This window comes from Panicum virgatum, chromosome 3K (genome assembly GCF_016808335.1).
Source record: "Panicum virgatum strain AP13 chromosome 3K, P.virgatum_v5, whole genome shotgun sequence".
Lineage (NCBI taxonomy): Eukaryota > Viridiplantae > Streptophyta > Magnoliopsida > Poales > Poaceae > Panicum > Panicum virgatum.
Genome location: NC_053138.1, coordinates 51,050,382 through 51,071,218, shown reverse-complemented (window position 1 = coordinate 51,071,218; position 20,837 = coordinate 51,050,382). Strand labels below are relative to the sequence as shown.

The following is a 20,837-nucleotide window of genomic DNA, read 5'->3' as shown; positions in this document are numbered from 1 at the left end:
TGTAGCTGAGTAAAGTTAGCCTATCAAAACAGACACATAGTAAGGTCACCTCAACAAGCCTTGAACATTGTAGACGCAGCTTGTTGAGCATGGCGTCACTATGCCGAAAAGTGTAACGCGAGCCCCCAACTGTACTGCATATGCCCAAAACAGATTCAGTGTGTAGCGATTATTAGGCTAAAGGGCTATAGTCCGAATTTATCGATATAGGTGTATTCTAATACCAATAGATGAGCACTAAGCTAAACTTGCCTAAGTTTAGTAGTCACAGGCACAACTGCGATGTTTGCCTAAGTTTTAACTATGACATTTTCCACGAAAGGGTTCACCATGAAGAAGGCATTAAAATTTGTATCCATTCTTGTATCATGTGAAAAAGGGATACGTTGGATTGTAAGGAACCTATAATTAAATGCAAACTATTCTACTTCTGGGTTCTGAAAGAGCAATGCAAGTGCAAGCTCATTAGGTGTGTAGTATGTACAATCTGCTACTGGATTTATTGTTGAGTAAAATGGCGAAGTACTTGGTGTGGTACCATATCTCTCAATTCTTTTTTACAACGTTATTGATTTGTTTAATAGCTCTGGGACGTCGCTTTGACTATACATCTATTTTATTTTGCAAGAAAGAAACATTCAAGTTGCATAGTAGTAATCTTTTGTATCATGAATTTACATTTGATTTGAGTAAATTGCACTCCAGGTCCAAAACTTATCCCGAGATTTCGCTTGGGTCCCTGAACTCTCAAATTGTGCATTTAAGTCCCTGAACTACTCTGTTAAGTGTTTCATCTGAAGTCCCAAAAGCGCCACGCAAGCGTCCGAAGCCGACGTGACATGTCACGTGTTGCCACGGTGGTCAATATTTACAAAAGCACACGTCCAGAGTTCCATCTTCTCCCATTTGATCCTCTCTCTCTGGCACCGGCGGCAGCCACAGATGTGCTCCTCTGGCTGTGGCTCTGGAACTCGGCGCGGTGGTCCTCGACCTCGCCTCCTACATGCAGGGAAGGAGGATGAGGAGGAGGTGCAGGACGCAGTGCGTGGCCTCCGCGATGGACGCACCGCTGCCCGTGAGCTCTACCACGCTCCGTTGCGGAGCTCTTTGCTCCCTTCCCCTTTTCTTCTCTTCCCTCTTGTACCACCGTAGGTCAACCGCTCGCAGGCCAAATCCATCAGTTATTCCCACTCGATTCCTCCACCAATTAAGCACCCTCTCACTTGCTCCTCCACCGCCTGACCCCCTTCCCAACTCATTCCGATTGCTCCATGGCCGGGAATGGGTGCACCACTGCCAGTCGCCATTGGAGCCACACGAGTTTCGCCCCTCACCGACGACCGTGTTATGTGGCCCCATCAGCCCTAATCAAGAGCACAATGACCTTCCCTATACTCCCCTCATCCTCGTCGGCCTTTTCCTCGCCAACTTCCATGTGCCATCAGCTGCAGGGCCGCCACGGCCATGGCCACCACTTGCTCGCCTCGGACGGTGCCAGCGCCAGGGGCCGGAGGGAGGGGCACGACACGGTGGCTGATGAGCGCCTTGGCAAGGACTAGGAGTCTAAGCTGGGCTCAGCCTCCACTGAGTCGCACAACGTGGCAGCGGCATGTACGACTGACGCGTCGGCCATGGGCAAGGCGTGGCGGGAGTCTGCATAGCGGCGGCGGCCTGCGTGGGCTGCAGCCGCAGGCAACGCACGACGCCGCCGGCCTGTGTGGGCGGAGGTGCTCAACGGAATGCAAGCAGAGTAGATGGAAGGGAGAGTGAGAGATTGGAGAGGGAGGGAGAAAAGGAGCAAACAGGAGAAGACAAAAATATGCAGGAGGATTTTTGCAAATATTTGACACTGTGGCAACACGTGGCATGTCACGTCGGCTTCGGACGCTTGCATGATGTGTTTGGGACTTTAGATGAAACACTTAGCGGAGTTTAGGGATCTAGATGCACGACTTGAGAGTTCAGGGACACAAGCGAAATCTCGGAACAAGTTTGAGGACCTAAAGTGCAATTTACTCTTTACATTTAATAATGACAAAAGTATAGTGATATATATATATATATATATATATGAGGATTTAGCTCTCATACAGCTAATAATATTAGTTCCAAACATATCACTACTTCACTAGTCAAATTTAGAAAGTTTACTACTTGGATTTGAATTACGAAATGAGAAGGAGCACCAGAGTGCAGCCCAACACCATTAAAAACATTAGCGTATGAGTTGCACACGGTTTTATGGGCAGCAAAATTGCGATATGCTTGAAATGAATCGTATTTGTTTTTGCCAAATGAAATACTTGCAAAAGTAAATAGGATCAAAGTGATCGAGTTGAACAAGCGTTGTCAGTTTGAAGTATTGCTCAGAGGATGCAGTTCCATTATCAGCTTGTGTAGTCTTACTTAGTGTCTTTAGATACAACTAGTTTTGCCTCTTTTTTCCACAACTACTTACACAAATAGTAGTGTGACTTTTGTGAAGCGTTGAGGTACGTATATGATGACATCAGAAGCTCGTAACGGGTGCCAAACAATCAGGCTAGAACATTAGGAAGGAGGCAGATGCTTTACTTTAGATAGACGTTAATCTCAAGTTTTTGTGGTTGACACTTCAGAGAGATGTACACTATCTTTAGTGGTTTTAGTTGGCATGTGGGCCCAGGACACCATTCTCATAATTAGAATGGGTGCACACTTTATGGATATTTATCAAGACAATGGTTTCAAAGTTTGAAACTTATGATGCTCTACTATGAATTACCTCGAAAAACTCAAATATCTCTTGCCAGCTAGATATTTTGCTCGAAATTAAATGACCATCTATTATCAGCACAAAAAGAAAAAGTGAAATGAACATCAGAATATAACGCAACCATTGGTGCGTGTGCGTCACTCTCATAACCTGAAAGTCTGAATGGTGTGCCAATGTTTTTTTTCTTTCTTTTTTGAGATGTTCCTATGAGATTTATTATGGTCACTCACACCACACGTACAGAATTCGGATTTGCATTTTTGTTCCTGAAAAAAACTGTAGTGTTTTCTTTACCGTATTCATCATACCTCACCAGATGTACAAATTAAATGGGAATTGCATCGAATTGGAATTGGAATATGAAATGTGTAGGAGAAGTTGTAATTGTAGACATTGGAAGGAAACACAAGCCATGTTAATGTCGACATCTGACCAACTGGAGGAGTGTTTGACTTGCATTTATTTACACCTGCTATATAGTCGAGTTTTAGGATTGACAATATTGGGCCATTGTGGGGCAGGTAACTAAAGTCAACAAGTTTCGAGAACCAGAAGAAGTACAGCAATTCAAGTCACGAAATCTCCATTGTGGGGCAGCTATTCAAAACAGTCGTGGACCAGATCTAATAACGATCTGTGCAGAATTCCTCAGCCATGCATGTCAACCCAGTCAGTCTACAGACATCTCTCAAGGACTTCCGCACTCTGAAAGAAAGTACACGGGCACCATGGTGACCTGCCAAACATTCTGCCCCAGAAAAAAATAATGTGCAATTAAGGGATCACTTGAATTTTCTTAACCTGGTAGTTCTCATTGTGTTTTGGTTTTGCAGCAAGAAGTAGAGAAAGATTAGAGTACAGATGAAAAACAATATGAATGAATTGTTCCAAAATAAAACCAAGGTGAGTGTGAAAGTGATCGGGTGCTCTAGCCTAAGAGGGGAGGGGTGGATTAGGCACTAATTAAAACTTAGACATATGGCTCCAACTAGTTTGCACAAAACTTAAACTAAAATATGCTATCTAGATGTGCAACTAGGTTGTTCTAGTGTGAAACCCCTATTCCAAAAGAGTTTAGCAATCTATAGCATTTCCTATCAAGAAACTATTCTATGAAAGTAAAGGCACATGCTAGTATGAAATGCGGAAGCTTAATGAGCGGGATAGGAGATAGCAAACTCTTGACGTGAGTGTTTATCCCGTGGTTCGGTTAGTCACAAAGGCACACCTACATCCACGTTGTTGTAGCACTCACTAAGAGTATTGCTACTCGGCCACCAAATCTCTTCCGTGAACACAATCACGGTCACCTTGGCCCCGGGTTCCACTAAGGAGCTTCTCCACAAAGGATGGGGGTCTCCACGTCCCCCGCACAAAGTGTCGTCGCCGCTCCACACCAAGTCGGAGGGTCGATGACGTTGCCGGCGAGTTTCAAAGCTCCAAGGTGCCGGCGCACCAAGCTCTTGTTTTGGTTCACTAGAGAACCACAGCACAAAGACTCAAGGCCTTGCAATCACACTCACTAAGAGCTAACCTTTACACAACACTCTCAAAGTGTGCTAAGGGCTAAGGATATGATTTTGATGCTCTTGTATGGCTTGGAGGTGTTCTTGAGTATGTGTGGGAAGTCTAGCAACTCCAGCAAACTCCAAATGGCCGGGGTGAGGCGTATATATATAGGCCACCAAGTCTTGTAGCCGTTGCTCCAACGGTCAGCAGAAAATCTGCGTATCATCGGATGAACCGATGCCTCTGGATGGGGTAGCATCGGTTCATCCGGTCACTCATAACCCGAAGTAGCCGTTGAACTCCTGACAGCTGACGTCATTACACCGATGGTATGCACAGATGCTTCACCGGTTCAACCGGTGCTGAAGACTTGGCTCTTGTGCGACTTGCATCGTCTCTGGAACACAGTACGCCCAATGCACCGATGCCCCTTTTTGAACCATCGGTTCATCCGGTGCCTATAAGCTGACTTGGCTTCGATTCCCCTCTGCACCAAAATACAATGGCGTCGGTTCTTCCGACAACCATCGGATGCACCGATGCTCATGCGTCGGTTCTTCCGGTGCTACCGACCGAAGAGCTTTGCCTCTCTTCTCTTTGTCATCACTTGAACCTAAAAGCCTGAGAATGATCATCTTAACAATCATATTAGTCCAAGTGTTGTGTGTGTCATCAATCGCCAAAACAATATATTGAAATATGGCATGAGAGGCCATTTTCGCTACAGAGTGAGTAATACAATGTGCTGGAGTTTGAGACAAGTCAGTGTGAAATGCTGCAAGGCATCAGAAGTTATCCAAAAACGGAGACGTATTTTTCTAAAACTGCAAAAATAAGCTGAAAAAAAGGCTAAAAATATACTACTCTCGGTCAGTTTTACATGACATTACAGAACATGCGGTTCAACCTTGATGTCTGATCAAACTTCATGTACATCTGACCGGAGAGAGAGTACGTAGTTCAGCGAGCATAGAAACTCATGGTTAAGAAAAGGGAAGCATTCCACAAAAAGCACAAATCATCGTCTGCAAAATTGCAAATAATGCAACCACATCATCTTCATGCAACCCGGAAGGGCGATTTCTTCTATCACAACCTGTTAAGTCTCTCCCTTCACCACCGGGACCATTGTGTGAGGAATGAAGCCTGGTCCGAGATCCCCGGTAGCACCGCGAAACCGAAAGGCCCTCGCCACAAGGCTTTCGTAATGTTTTCGCACCCGGGGATCTTGGATCAGCCTCCATTCCAGACACCCTGCTCCCCTCCTCCTACTCCCCCCTTGAGACACAACACAACACACAACATCTCTCTTGGAAGCCTAGTTTCTCTCCTCCTCATGATTTCCTAATCACAACACTCTCACACACAGAGAGGGCAACCTTAAAAAGAGCCTCCAAAGACACTCCCCAGCCGAGCCCATGTCCTGGAGGCCACTTTTTTCTAGGGCTAGTTACAGGCACCGCCGCATAAACTAGTGCTTGATCCAGGGATTAGGTGAGCAGTGTAAGCTTTTGCTCCCGGGCTAGGCCTTAAGCTTGTCCCGTTCCGGCGAGTGGCAATAGAATAGCGAGGCGTGTAAGCTTTTGTGCAGGGACAAGGGGAAGGAGGCGACGCCCGGGGGGAGCCTGAGGTAGTGGGGGAGCTGATGCACCGGTCCTTTTCCCGGCGGTTTCCGTGAGCTTTTTGCTGCTGGTGCCGAGTGAACTGGAGGAGGATGGGGGAGGAGAGGGTGGCTTCAGTGGTGGTCAGGTCTCGCAGGGGCATGTGGTGGTTACGTTTGGGCGGCAAGGGCAAGGGATGGATGGGGTCATCACGTGGTGTTGCGTGCATAGTGTCTAGTAGACAGATTGTTTCTAGTTAACCTTCGTTTCTAGTTAACCTTCCACTTAATTATTGGTTGCACGAATTGTAAAGCATTTGTGAATTTGTAATAGCGGCATTCCACTAGCTGCATGAACAAATAATACTCGAAAAAGGTTGAAGTGGCCACCAAGCAGATATGGATAAGACAATACTTCATGTTTAATTGTTGTCGATAATACATTTTTTGAAGTTGTAGGATATCCACAATCAACAATAGTATATTGATATTGGGAAGTCAAATAATCTGATTTTGTTTTAGTATACAAGTTTATTCGTATTCATTTGAAAATGTAAATATAAATGTTTTCACTCCGTGGTCAAAGAAAATCAGAGAAGATGTCGTGCAACAGTAGAAACAGAAGGAAATGTGCATTGGCATAGTATCTGGCATTCTTTGCTACGAGCCTATGAATGGAGAGTGGCAGTCCTATGCTTTGGAAAAGAAAAGCGAAAGCCAACGCCATTAGAACTGTGTAACCAATATATTAAAGACTAATCAATTGTTGTACGAGTTTGTTCTGTCCTCAACTTCTGATTGCCCCCTTCTCTTTTTGTCGAACCATTATATTCAAATCCTTAATTTCTCTCTAATCTATTGATGAGTTTAAGACTACATGCTTAGCAGATTGGTGAGTGGGCAATGGCCCCGTTCGACCTTCGTTACCTTCCGTCTGTGGGTATGATTGCATAGTGCTGTAATATGGCCAGCCTTCCCAGCATAACGTGTGATTTTTCTAAGTTACTGCCAGAAGACACAATCAACACAGTACTCTGATGATCTGTTCCTCTTTCATTTCTGTAGCATTTTCATTTCAACTGCAAATGTGATTTTAGTTTGTTGGCCTTGTTTTGTTTATGCAACAACACAAAAGACAAGCTGAAGAAAAGAAAAGAAGATACTGTCAGAGAAAAAGGTTACCGTAAGATCGGTGGCAAACTGGCAACATATGAATCTTGCTTATCCTCAAATTCGCATCATGTTCTTAAATGCCTAGATGGATCATGGATTGAACAGTTTACATTTTGCTAACCTACACTGGAGTTAAGCAGAGCTCCAAAATATTAGCATCTCATTCCGTTCATCGACTGATTTTGCAACACAGATATGAAAGTTATAGAATTCTAAATTTTGGCACCAGCTTTCCATGTTTGCATAATTTCGAGCACAAAACAAATTGTAAAACTACTGTGGATGGTGTGCAGAAAACCACTGGCAAATGTTAGTTACATATTTTGGTGAGTAGAGAGGCTCAACCATAGTCACATAGTTCCCGGGTCGATCGGGTCGTGGATCGGGGTCGAGGATCGAGGGTCGAATGTGTATAAAAATGCGGGTCGAAGGGAGTAGTTTGGAACGAATGACCCCGATTAATCCGGGTCGACCCTCCGGATCGATGACACAAGTCACGTAGATCTCATATGTCCTACAATTAGAGATGTGTGGTCTGGCAAAGATATAAAAGCAAAAAAGGAGAAAAGAAACTTGGGCTGCCCATGCTGGCCCAAATAGCCCATTACTCATCTAACGTAACCCTATTTTTGAGTCGCTGGCTGCTGCAGCCGCCGCCGCCATCTCTTTCCTCCCCATTCTGCCTCTGCTCTGCACCGCTTTCACCAATATGGTAGCTGACTGCAGCATCTGGCACCATCCGAGAACAAAATTGGTAGTCCATGGCTCTCTCATGCCTCCGCAGTCCGCACTCCACCAGCGAGACCCGCCGGCATGGTCCATCATCTGCGCTCTACTGAGAGGCCGGCCGTGTGCGCTCCGGTGGTGAATCGAGACGTGAACCAGCTAGAATTGGGTCGACAACCCTCGTCGTCCCCGACCCTCGATTTGGGACGACGTTCCCGGGTCGAGGAACGTGAGGTCGACCCCGAATCTGGTGACTATGGGCTCAACATACCAATTAACTTACAATATTAGGACGACTTGCATAAAGTTCCAAGATAAAGACAATACCAACGTAATAAATCTCAGGTACTCAGAATTTTTTTGACAAGCCAGCATCATGTCCACGCAAAATTGCACTGATGTAGCTAGAGAATAGAGGTTTGGAACAGAGCAAACATAGTGCATGGGGTTTTCAGCTATAACATTGTTCTTAGGTAGGTAGGAAGGCTTCTAAAAACAACTCAAAGCATCTGGACATTCCTTAGACGGATGTGGCAGCCGAGGCCTTGGCAGCGGCAGAGAGCTTGGACCTCCTCTTGGCCAGGCTCTCACTTCGGCGCTCCCTCTGCTCCTTGAGTCTCTGGGCCAGCAGCTTCTGGTACTCTGCAGCATCAGCCTGCTTCTTGGCAATCCTCCTCTTCTTCTCCGCAATCTTGGCGCGCTTCCTCTGCAGCACCTGAGGGGTCACGAGACGCTGGATCTTGGGGGCCTTGCTAACCTTTTTGCCTGCAGCACAAGTAACCATCAGATAACATGAAAGCTATAATGGTAGAACATCTGGCAAAACTGTAGTCAGAATAGACAGTCCATCCCAACATTAACTATATCACAGGTGTGCAAGGGCTAAAATAAATTATACATCTTGATTCAATAGAACATTGTACAGATATTAGACCAACAGACATCCAGATGCAAGTAGACCAAACAAGTATAGGGGACCAAAGTGACAATGCAAAAAATCACTCACCATTCTTGGTAGTGAATGTCCTGCGGTATGTGTTGACATACTTGCGTACATCATCATCCTTGGAAAGGTTGAAGAGCTTCCTGATCTTGGATGCCCTCTTGGGTCCCCTCATCCTGGGCTTCTCAGTGTCAGTCAGCCCAGGAAGATCATTCTCCCCCTTCTTGACAATCACCAGGTTGATAACAGATAGGTCTTGGCTGACAATGCAACCACGGACCGACTTCCTCCTGCGCTCACCATCACGCCTACCATACCCACGGAAGCACGGAGTGCCTACATAACCCATACCAAATGCTCAGGTAAGAAACTCAGTACACAGGGCAAAATAAACATATCTCAGTCCTTGGAAGCAAAAGCAGGAGTGTTGTACCCCTGTGGAGCAGAAGGCGGACTCGGCCAGAAGTCAGCACTCCTTGCTTCATTGGGAAACCTTGCTTGTCACAGCCTCCATTGATCTTGAAGACATAGCCCTTGAATTCCTGCAGTACTAAGAAATGTCACATATGGATACATTCAGGCACTACTAGTGAGTGGAACAACCAAGAAATAGATATTCAAGCCTTTACCTCGCCAAAAGCATCACCAAGGACCTCCTGGGATATTCTTTTGTCAAAGAAGGGACGCCTGTAGTTGATACAAAGGCATTAGCTATATGAATAAGCAGCTGATTTACATACAGTATACAACTACCGAACAGTCCGAGAAAATAGCATGGGAAATTCACAGCACAAAAGGGTAAACTATTGTAAAATTACAGGCCACACAAAAGGGTAACATTCAACTGGTCAGCTATCACATTGATTTTGGAAATGTAGTTTAAGTTGTTTCTTCGAGACAAAACAATCATATTCCTAAAGGAACATTGCCATAAAATTCAATGGACAGCTTTAAACAGCAGTTTTCAACTCCTCCATAATACCTCATTTCGTTTCTATAAAACACAAAAGACTTGCAGAGTTACAAAGCCTGCAAATCATTACAGAAGGGATGCAAGGAAAACAAATAATGAAGACATAATTCAACAATTCAATCCCAATTTACTGCACAACGTCGCAGAGACCCTAAAACTTAAGCTACAGCATACCAAAACATACAAGAATAACCTGCCCCAAAAATGAAACAATAGTATTCCAAATGTTCAGCTAGATTTTAACAATCAGCAGTTCAAACACCTACCGCTCCTGACGCTAACCACCAGATAGCCAGGCCAAGCGGGGAGACACCGGCACGCAAAATCAACAAGCATAAACATGGTACCATACGGGTTCCGAACAGCAAAGGAGTTAGGCGAATGTTAATAGAACACTACGGTTTCCGCCACCGCGCCGCCATCAGAGACAGCCAACAACAGTGAACGGCGGATCAAACCAAGGCCGGCACGCCCGCGGATCTAACTAACGGAAACGAACGCGCGCAGCGGCTACGCAAGTGGGCGCTAGTACAAGGAGCAGGGAGAATTCAGGGGGGGGGGGGCACTCACAGCTTCTGGTCGTCATCTACCTCGAGCTTCTTCTGGCACCCGGTGGGCGGGTAGGCGATGTTGAACTGCGAAGGGAAGACAAAAAAACCCGCACGGATCAGAGATCAAACAAGCAGGCAGCCAGCCACGAATCCCGGCGGCGCTGAGCGGAGCAGAGCGGGAGGCGCGGGGGTCTTACCTTCATGGTGACGTCGCGGCGCGCGCTGGCGGGTGGCGGCGGCGGCGCGAGGGCGAGGGCTAGGGCTTTGGGCGAGAGGCGCAGCGCGCAGGGATGATGGGTGATTTTTATAGATACAGGGGGTGGGCAGCGAGTGGGCGCGGGCTGGGCTGGGCCGTCCGTGGTCGCCTTGGGCTACGCCAGCAGTGGGCCTGCACGCGCTTTGACAATCCGGCCTGAATTATGGGCCTTGACAGTGGCAAAGTATGAGTATGGGCTTTCGTTGGGCTGGATTGACTCTTTTTTTTTCCCGGTTTTATCCCTTGGCCCTGGCAAGGAGCAGGGATCATGTCCATCTTCCGGAAGAAAATTGTTTACGTATCTTCTAATGTTTGAAATCCGTGCAAATATTTTCTACCATCGGATTTAAGGCAACAGAGCAAGAGCGGACCATCCAGCCATCCAGCGCCCAGCGGGCAGCAGGCTCGAGAGTTGGTACGTTGAGGGAGTTAGCTGGACACATGTAGGTGTAGGTTTTTTTTGGATTCGGAAGTTCAAATGTATTTTTCTCATAAATGGTACACTCAATTTCGAATCCTTTTAAACCACTATATTCTTAAGAATTAATCCAACACAATGAGATCCAATATGAATATATTTTTATTAAATTTTAAAAGTCAACATTTGGAATTAACTAGTTCAACAATTTAGTATATTGTTTGAACATTTTCGTATAAAATGTTGAATTAGTTTATACTGAATGTTGAATTAGATTACAGAAAAATGTTGATTAACCATTTGAAATTGTTGAATGGCACATATGTACACTGCACACTTGATGAATTAATTGAAGTATTTGAATAAAATCGTCTAAAAGAGAAACGGGATAGAAAGGGAGGGAAAAGAAAAGAAGGGGTAGGATGGCCTCTCTATCCACTGAACATCTGACTTATCTATCTACGGTGCTGCTTGTCTACAGAATTTTGCAGGACACGGTGATGCCGAAACGAATTATGGGCCGTGGGCTGTCTTGTGGGCTGCTGTTGGGCTAAAGATAACTTGCTTAACTACCTACCAGAAGACATATAGGAGCCCCCGGCAAGGAGTGCTAATATTTATTTCTATCAGGTTAATCCTTAGGAGTGCTAATATTTATTTCTATCAGGTTAATCCTTAGGAGTACTTGCCTAATCAACGAATCAGGTTAGTGTATTCACTGATTGGTAGGCCTAACTGCTGGAGTACTACTACTAGCTACTAGTATTTGGAGCCTAAATTCATGTTTCGTGAATTCCGGGGCTTCCAGCGCTATCTTAGAGCAACTCTAATAGGGAGAGCAAATAGGCTATCATATAAATATTTAGTCGGTGCACATAAAAAATAATCTCCACCAGGGGGAGCAAATGAGCTGCCATTTTGACAGGTTTTCCAAATTTCTCCCCTTACCCCCTCTAAAATTTGGTGGCCCTCTATTTGGTCTGCCACCTATGGCCCCACCAATTTCTTCTTCCCGTCCTCCGCCGCGACCTGCCTCTTCTCAACCACGCCTCCGCCACGGCGTAGTCCAGCCCGGCCTCGAAGTCGCTCACCAGGTCCTCCGCCACCCACGGCGCCTTCACCCACTCCCGCTCCTCGCTGTCGTACCATTCCACCAGGTACTCGCGTGTCTTGCTCGCGCCACTTGCCTTCGCCGCGCCCGTCCATCCCCTTCGTAGACGGCTTTCCAGCCCCTTCCGCGCCGCTTCCAGCCCCTGCTGGAGCTGGAACGCCGCCGGGTTGCTCTTGGGCGTCTTCTTGAGGACATGTTGGACCAGCTCCAGCGGCGTCCGGCCCTGCCCGTCGGGAGCCTCCGGGTCGGTGCCCAACTCTAGCAGCGTGCGCACGGCCACGGCGCGGCCGTACCCCACCGCGATGTGCAGTGGCGTGAGGCCGCCGCTAGCGCGCTTCTGGTGGCCCAGGTCCGCCCCCGGCCGCGGCGAGCGCGCACAGGTAATCCTCGGATCCCAGCCCTGCGGCGAAGTGCATCGCGGTGGGCCCCTGTGCGTCCTCCGCGTCCGGGTCCCACTGTAGCGTCTCGTCCACGAGCAGCACGGCAAGCTCCTCGGCGTCCGCCTTCTTGGCCGCCGTCCACCACGGCCTCTTGTACTCCGCCATGACGTCCGCGGCTATGGCCTCCGCGGGGATCCAGGACGGCTCGTGCCCGTCCTTCCACTCCACGAGGTACTCCGTGTCCTTCCACTCCACGAGGTACTCCGTGTCCGTGGCGACGGACGTGGTGGCCGAGCCGTCCTCCGCGAACACCGGGTTCTTGACCGTGCGGCTGGAGACGATGCGGTCCACCACGCCGTACGCCTCCTCCTCATCGCCTCCCTTGCATGCTGGCTCCTAGGGCTTCTGGTCCTCAAACACCGCGGAGGAGGTGGGAGAGGTGGGTGGGGTGCCGAGGGAATGACAAATGGGGCCTAGTTGTTAGTTGAAAAAAATAGAAACCCAATTTAGTCAGCCTACTGGAGTGAAGGCTCATATTTGAATAAGTAAAATTTAGAAGTTAATTTCTAAATGGACATTTACTCACTCAAATTTAGTAGGACCTGATTGGTTGCTCGCATCCACCCGGACCAAGCTCGCGAGGCGCAGTTTAGATTTGTTTGGTTACCTGCATGGGGTACCGGGCCTGGCTTTCGCGGTGCAAATGTAGCCTCCGAGCCAGGCTCGACCGCTCGAGAGGAACGCCAGCGTACCGCGCGGTCCTGGCTGGCACGGTGCAAGCGCACGCGGGCGCGGGAAATCAGTGACTCAGCACACACGGAACCCAATCCATTGAACATGCTACCAATCACCATCCGAAATCAGCCTGGCCTGAGTGAACCGAGCAACCAATCACACCTGCCTGCACGCACACACATGCTGGCTCTGCTCAACCTGACTCCGGTGCACACATATGAATACGGTGTTGTAACGACTCGGTCCAGGATAACAGCTAAGATCTACTCTGCATATTGAGTAAATTACATCTGCTAAATAACTCTCTTGCATTTTCGTCCTCGCTTCGCGTAAAAGGTTCGAATCGGAGTTACTAGCTTCCCAGGCCCAGCCTTTTAAGCTGGTCTGGTTCAGCTACCGTTTCAGTGTGGGACTATCTCTGGGAATAATGTGCCGAAGCTATAGTACTCCACCGACTACCGTACTCAAGCTACAGTATTTGCTACAGCTCCACCATATAATGATTAGCCCACCATAAAAATTTCACCATAATTAGACAACCGAAACTGTATCTATAAATTAATTATAGAAAAGTATATATATAAAATTACATAAAAAATTTATACTAAAGTATACTATATAATATATTCACTGCATAGATCTACTCATGTGGAGTCCAACAAAATTAGATTTTCTATTTTATGATTTTTTTATTTAATATAATTTTTCAAAGATTCAGTCAAAATAAATATAAAAGAAAAAGATAAAACCGCTGCCACGTCACCCTGAAACCGCTCAAAGGAGGTCGCGCGAACGGTTTCGGAAGTTCAAGGAGTCTAAATAACCGGTTTTGTGGTTTATGGAGGAAAAATGAATTCGGTCCAAAGTTGAGGAAGGCGGAAATGGTTGGCTTTGAGAAGACTGCTTGCTTAATTATGGTTCTATCAGTTTTGCTGAATTGTTGTCCTGGGGGCAAAGTGGAAATCAATGGAGTGAATCAATTCTTGATCAACAAAAGTCAGGAAGCTATTGTGGAAACCTTTTTGGCTTTGACAGTAGTATTTATGTTGCTCCATTGACATCTGCAGTACTATTTCACCAGTTGTAAGTCCCACTACAAGGAGCGAGTAATATTTTAGTTGTGCAGAAGATATTATCAATCCACATACAAGTATAGATATCACCATTCCTCACCGGCTCAACACCAATTATATGAACTAGAAATTGCACCCGGCTTTGCCGCGCATGGCCATTGTGTTGGGATATATAGTTCAGGTGTAACTGTGTAAATTATCAGTGTCTCAGTGAGATCACAAAAGGCTAGAATTACGGAAGCAGAAACGGAGATGCAATAATATTTTCTTTCCTTTTTCCTCTATTTGAGCAATTATATTTGAATTAGCAACCATGCATTTTGTTGATGCCAACTCTGAGTTTCTGTCCCCCGATTTTCAAATGTATATTATCGTTGATTTTTTAGATAAATCTTTGACTACTGGCATTATGCAGAGAATTTATATAAGTATTTTTAGACACTATTTATCATTGGGATGCTTTAAATATGACTAATATTTATATTTATTTGCACTAATTTTAGATGAAGATGAATGGTCAAAGTTGTATTTGAAAATTTAGCAATGTCGTTCAATTAAGATTAAAGGGAGCAGTATTGACAAATATACACCTTAGGTATGGGGTATGACTAAATAATTAGATTGGTTTAAATTAGGATATTTTTTTCTTCTCGCAGAGGTAGAGCATTTTAGAAATTTTGTTGGATATATCTTAAGTGTACGCAGGGCTTGTTTGTTTCCCATATCTGCGAATGCTTGGCCGCGTTTGAGCCAACATGGCTCGGAGGATGCCATTTCGAAATCGTCTGGCTACGTTCCTTTTGCAGAGCGTTCGCCGCCAACCGTTAGGTGGATTTTTCTTGATTGCATTGTTTTGCTCAATCTCGACACGGACGCGAAACCAAACATGGCCTATCATGCATAAACTAACCTATAATCTTAAAATTATATTGTTTTTGAGTTTGTCGGTGTTGAGCTGAGCGTGTTCGAGTTATTAATATATAAGTAGCCCAGCTGAAATCCACACACTTAGCGATCTTCTCAATTCCCAAACTTCTACAGATTATAAATGGCTAGTTGGCTACACCGCTACATAGTATACATGTAGCCCATTTACAGTTTCATCACTGCAAGAATTTTTGTTTTGCATTTTATATTTTCTTGTCACGATTCAAATGAACAACCTATTGGTGGAAGTTAGCATCTTAGGAGCAGTTCTGTCTTCTTTGCAAAAGTAATATGCTTTTTCTTTTTGAACATCGCAAATTTTGTTGATTAAAAGACATGGTACAATATATGTACTCCTGCAATTATTCTCCTAGAATCTAATATTTAACATATGGTTACCATTTCTTTTGCATGGCGATAGAAATACCAAATACTGAATATTGATTGAAGACGGTTAATCTTCTAGTGTATGAAATAGTTATTCTAGAATTCCTGAAATAGTGAGGTGAATATTTCTTCTAAACCATGACATCAATTATTTCTATACAATTTTGTTGGGGGTATCACAGTACCGTCTGAAGATTGCTGTCAAGCAATAAGAGACAATACTGATAAACAATATCCAATTATGTATTCTGCAAGACAGAAGCATATGGTGAAATGCTCATATTCGATATAAAAGATTTTAATGACATAATGAAAACATATCAGTATTACTGAATCAACTAATCCTGCTTTGTTGCTCAACTGGAATGTTCAGTCTATATAGGAGTATTACACATGTGCTAATCACCATTCACTACACTTTGAATTAGCATGGATAGATCAGTATGCACCTACTGGATCAGCCAATGATATTCCAAAGAGATGTCTAACCTTGATCCTTGGATCCTACAGCATGCTACTCCTAGGCCAAACTGATTTCCATCTCCCATAGGCATTTGAGCAAACCGGTGGAGTGTATGCTATTGCGTACTCGGAGCATGAGAGTAGGACTAGGGCTGGAAAAATAGCTTGAGGCTCGCGAGCCAGCTCGAGCTCGCTTCAGCTCGGCTCGGCTCGGAGCGGCTCGCGAGCCTCCAATGAGCCGAGCCGAGCCTACTTCTCAGGCTCGCGAAAATGACGAGCCGAGCCGAGCCGGCTCGCTCCGGCTTGCGAGCCGGCTCGCGAGCTCAGTCCACTGAGGCTCATAATGACCCATAAGTTATTTTGAAACACTCTAACACTAACTTGTGGTGTGACAATATCAATATTAATCTATATCTATGCTTAACATGATTATTGTTTATTGATTACTTTCAACATATGTATACGTTATATATATATATATATATATATATATATATATATATATATATATATATATATATATATATGCACTATATATTTTGTGCCAGGATCGCAAGCCGGCTTCGAGCCGAGCCGAGCCTCCTCGGCGAGCTCGCCAAACTGCCGAGCCGAGCCGGGCTCGGCTCGGCTCGTTTCCAGCCCTAAGTAGGACGGCCGGCATGGCCTAGCGAGGGGCGGGGCCATCAGCAGCACCGTAACCCGCTCGGCCGCAGCGCGCTCGGCGGCCCCCGGCGATCCCAAATGCAGTTGGCAGGGTGCGGGATATTATTAAAGTTGTCATATCTACACCCTCTCGCTTGCAGAGTTTCAATGCAATTGTTCAAACATTGGGCCTCAAAGCAAAGTCAGGTCTAGTCCTAGATGTTGCACATCGTTGGAATTCAACATTTGACATGCTACATGAAGCCCTAAAGTATAAGACTGCTCTCAATAGATTCGCACGAGAAAATTTCATGGATTCTCCACTAGACGAAGACTGGGCAAAAGCTGAAGCGCTCCATGGGTTTCTCCAAGAGTTCAATGAGGCAACTAAAGCTTTCTCTGCGGACAGACATCCCACGGCACACTTCTTCTTGAAGATGGTGTTGGCTATTAGACTTGTGTTGCTTGATGAAGCATGGAACTCTAATGAGCTTCTCAACGCAATAGCCAATGCTATGTATACCAAGTTTCAAAAGTATTGGGCTCAACCCAATATGGTTCTTCTCATAGCGGCTGTGCTAGATCCATCTCAAAAACTGGACTTAATCAAGTTCTACTTCTACACTATAGGAGAAAATGTTGAGGTGAAGATGAGAGAGCTGAAACAATACATGAGGAGGTATTACTTAGAATATGAGAAAATTGTGAGGTGTCAAAGCTTGCATGTCTTCATTCCACCTGATGAGCAAGATACAAGTGAGGATACCTTCATTTGTTCACCATCAGGATCAGGGCAGCTTTGTGGTAAAAGACGAGTAGAGTTTGCATTTGAGCAATTTGCATCTCAAAACTCAAGTGCTCACCCAGAAAGATCGGAGTTAGATGCTTACTTGGAGGATCCTAGAGTGCCCAAAAGAGCGGATGATAGTATCAATGTTCTAGCCTGGTGGAAGAAGAATGCAGATGCCTATCCAACTTTGTCCCTGATGGCTAGAGATTTTCTTGCTATTCCCGTGAGTACAGTCTCCTCAGAATCAGCTTTTAGTGCTGCAGGAAGGATTCTTGGAAAAAATAGGACATCACTCTCTCCAGAAACTCTTGAAGCCTTAGTTTGTGCTAAAGATTGGCTAATTGGGTTCAATGATGAAGAAGAAGGTACATTCTCATATAAAAAGTTAGATTTTGCTTATTTACTCCTATTCTGTGGATGTCTAATATTTACCTTTTGCAATCAGGTGAACCAATGACTGGAAAGAGGATGTTTGATTCAGAAGATTCGGATGATGAGTAGGTCTTGACTGAGGTATCTTCAACGAGCAGCAGCCGCTCCTTCATTTTCTATTTTTCAGATATTAATGTAACCGAAGTGGATGTAATCTATTACTATTACCATCTAGATTAGGCATCATTATTAGCTAGTGATAGTGTCCAGTAGATGCTTGCTTGTTTGTGCGATTGAATCTAGCTTGTTCAAGTGTCAGATTGTCAGCCCACGGATTGAAGCTAACTTGGTCATGGTGTACAGGCGTACAGCATGCAGACAGCCCACGGGCTAAGAAAGGACCGGATCCAAGGATCTCACTTGAGTTATGATTGGAGCGTTCATTTCCAACAGGAAGGTTTGAGCAGGATCGGACTTAGCTAGTGAACAGTGGGCTGGGTTAGGATTAGGATCCGTTCTAGCGTAACTAGGGCCGAAGCAGGGTTAGGGGAGGATCTCGATCCACTATCAGGCTTAGCTGAGGGTTGGCAGCTTGTCGTGTCATGCGACGGCCGGCAAGCTAAGCGGCCGGCAAGGGAGACCTGATCGAACAGCTGCCCGGCGCTACCAAGTCGTGACACAGATCGAACGAATGTCGTGTGTCAGAGCAGCCGGAAGATTTTTGTGTTGCGCTTGCTGCTAGCTAGCTGTACTGTTTGCCTGCTACTCGTGACTGCACGGCTGCTGCTTTCGGTTCCTCGGCCCGGCCATATATATACGAACGCAGGTCATTATCCAAAGGAAATTATTAAAGCAAGATAAAATATACAGAACATATCGCACTAACTAAAACCAAATCGATCTAGACCCTCGCTAGCTTGACGTACCAATGTAACCTGCAGAAAAATAAAATTTACACAAGGAATAGATGGGGAATTAGACGCAGATGACATCAGCATATAGATGGCCCAATAGGCTGGGCCTAGTGGATGGTCCGAGGCACGGTGGGGCTTCCTATCCATCTTGTGGAAGATAGGTAAGTTATTTATCTTTAAAACCCATATTTTGACACAATTAACTTAAGATATGATGGAAAAAATAGAAATTACTTAAATAATCTGATAGAATTGATTCAACATTTTTATTAAATATGTTCAACATTTGATGTTCAAATGTTGAAATTGTGAAGACAAAATGTTGAAACTAGAATAACAAAATGTTGAAATGGTAAAATTGAAATGTTGAACTGCTTTTCCGCAGCTCCTTCTCCGGTGAGTGTCTTCCTCGGCGGGATTCTTCTTCGGCGCAGCACCGGCGGCGGGGTTACAGGCGGTGGCGCACAACGCGCGGCGGCCCGGTGCAGCGACGCAGGGACGACGGCTTGGGGCCACAAGATAGGGGCTCGGGGCCGCGAGACGGCGGCGCGCATCCGTCAGAGCCGTGGGTCGTCGGTGCGTCGACCGACGGCGGCTGGCAGCGGGCAGAGCATGGGTGGATGGCGGACAGTGGGGAGTGAAGAGGGAGAAGGAAGAAGGAGGTGGGTGTTAGGGTTTGGACGGGATTCAAGGGTTGTATAGTTGGTTTGCACAAATCTCAAAACTGGAAGGTGGGTAAGCCAAGATCTACAGAAAGAAGGATAGAAATTCCAAGCCACTGCTGTAAAAAGCACGATTCTAACATAGCCCGGTCCGATGGCCATGGTGCTTGTGCCGGCCGGCCCTGCAGATAGTGTAGTGGCTGGGCTACCACCCCAGCATGTAGGCTTGTTTGGTTGTGCCGCTAGCAAAGCTATGTGTGCCAGGCAGGCCATCAATTTCCTCAGCCTGGGGCCAGGATGGTTGCCTGGGACACAACTACCGAATGTTACATTTTCATTGAAAATTTTGAAATTCAGAAAATTTGAAAATTTAACACGGTCCCTCCCTCCCCCACCCCCCAACATTTAAAAAAATCAACTTTCTGACTCTGCCCCTTGGCCCATATATGGTGCTATGAAAGAGATGTATATTAAACTGTTTGATAAAAATAGATGTGTCTTTATATGAATTTATGATGACATTGATCTATGTCTACATGAGTTTGTGATGGAATGGATGAAATCAATGAATGCATATCTATACGAATTGTAATGAAATTTTGAGTCCAATGAGAGTGAATGCATTGAGCCATTCGTTTTATTCAAAAATTTAGTGTAAAAATATAGAAAACGAGTCATGCATGCATGTTTAAAGTAAACAATAATAATAAAGGGTGTCACAAACAAAATCGTTGAGACTTTATGATTTTTTGAATAAGACGAATAGAAGCAGTTCTCGCAATCTAGTCTGATAGAGTGAGTTAGTACTACTCCAGTTTACTGTATGGCAATGATTGTGAAACTGCTGGAACCGGAGGTAGAGTACACGGCAATCGCTAATCTGAAATTCTCTGTGTGGGTCCCGCTGGCAGAAGAAAGCCATGCCCATGCGCCCCACGTCCTCTTCCCGTTTCGGGAAGGATGCCTTTTCAGCCGGTCTGGCTGGTTAGGGCAAGCAGCGCACCCACTGGCGATGGCCATTGCACCTCACCGCCGGCCGGCAGGCATATTCGTTCTCACGGCCGGTTAGCTCTCGCCCCGCGCCTGCTTTCCCCTCTCGCCGCCCGTCTCTCCTTCCGCCCTCCTCTCGCTCTACCTCTCTCGCACGCCTCTCGCTCACTCGCTCGGCCAGGCCGCGGTGTCAGCTCCCTCCTCCGCTTCGATCCCTGACGCGCTCCCTCCTCCGCCGCTCCGATCCCTGCAGACGCGGTGTCCGCTCCCTCCTCCCTGCACCCAAGGTAAGCTTCTTCTGATTCGTAGTACCTTTCTGGGATGGCGGCGCTCAGGGGCACATTCACACGGATCGCGAACACAGGCGGTACGATCGCAGGATCGTGGGGGACGCCATCGTGCTAAATTGAGAAATGGATCTTAGAGGAGAGAAGGGGGAGCGAGCGGCCGGCAGGTGGGGCGACCGCCTGAGCCCCGAGCCTGCCGAT

At 46.0% G+C, this 20,837-nt stretch overlaps 2 protein-coding genes and 1 pseudogene across 2 annotated transcripts; 1 reads left to right on the top strand and 2 right to left on the bottom strand.

Moving 5' to 3' along the window:
• Positions 1-7,325: 7,325 nt before the first annotated feature.
• LOC120699500 (40S ribosomal protein S6-like) lies at positions 7,326-10,539 on the bottom strand. Its single transcript, XM_039983504.1, has 7 exons — positions 10,428-10,539; positions 10,250-10,314; positions 9,336-9,393; positions 9,140-9,248; positions 8,770-9,042; positions 8,031-8,528; positions 7,326-7,382 (listed from the first exon to the last, which is right to left on the bottom strand). Exons 1-6 carry the CDS (start codon positions 10,431-10,433, stop codon positions 8,284-8,286), a joined length of 756 nt encoding a protein of 251 aa, XP_039839438.1. The 5' UTR covers positions 10,434-10,539; the 3' UTR covers positions 7,326-7,382; positions 8,031-8,283.
• Positions 10,540-11,891: 1,352 nt separating this feature from the next.
• LOC120701018 lies at positions 11,892-13,249 on the bottom strand (annotated as a pseudogene).
• A 3,507-nt stretch (positions 13,250-16,756) lies between these two features.
• LOC120701522 (zinc finger BED domain-containing protein RICESLEEPER 2-like) lies at positions 16,757-18,039 on the top strand. Its single transcript, XM_039985534.1, has 2 exons — positions 16,757-17,776; positions 17,857-18,039. Exons 1-2 carry the CDS (start codon positions 16,873-16,875, stop codon positions 17,910-17,912), a joined length of 960 nt encoding a protein of 319 aa, XP_039841468.1. The 5' UTR covers positions 16,757-16,872; the 3' UTR covers positions 17,913-18,039.
• The last annotated feature ends 2,798 nt before the right edge of the window (positions 18,040-20,837 follow it).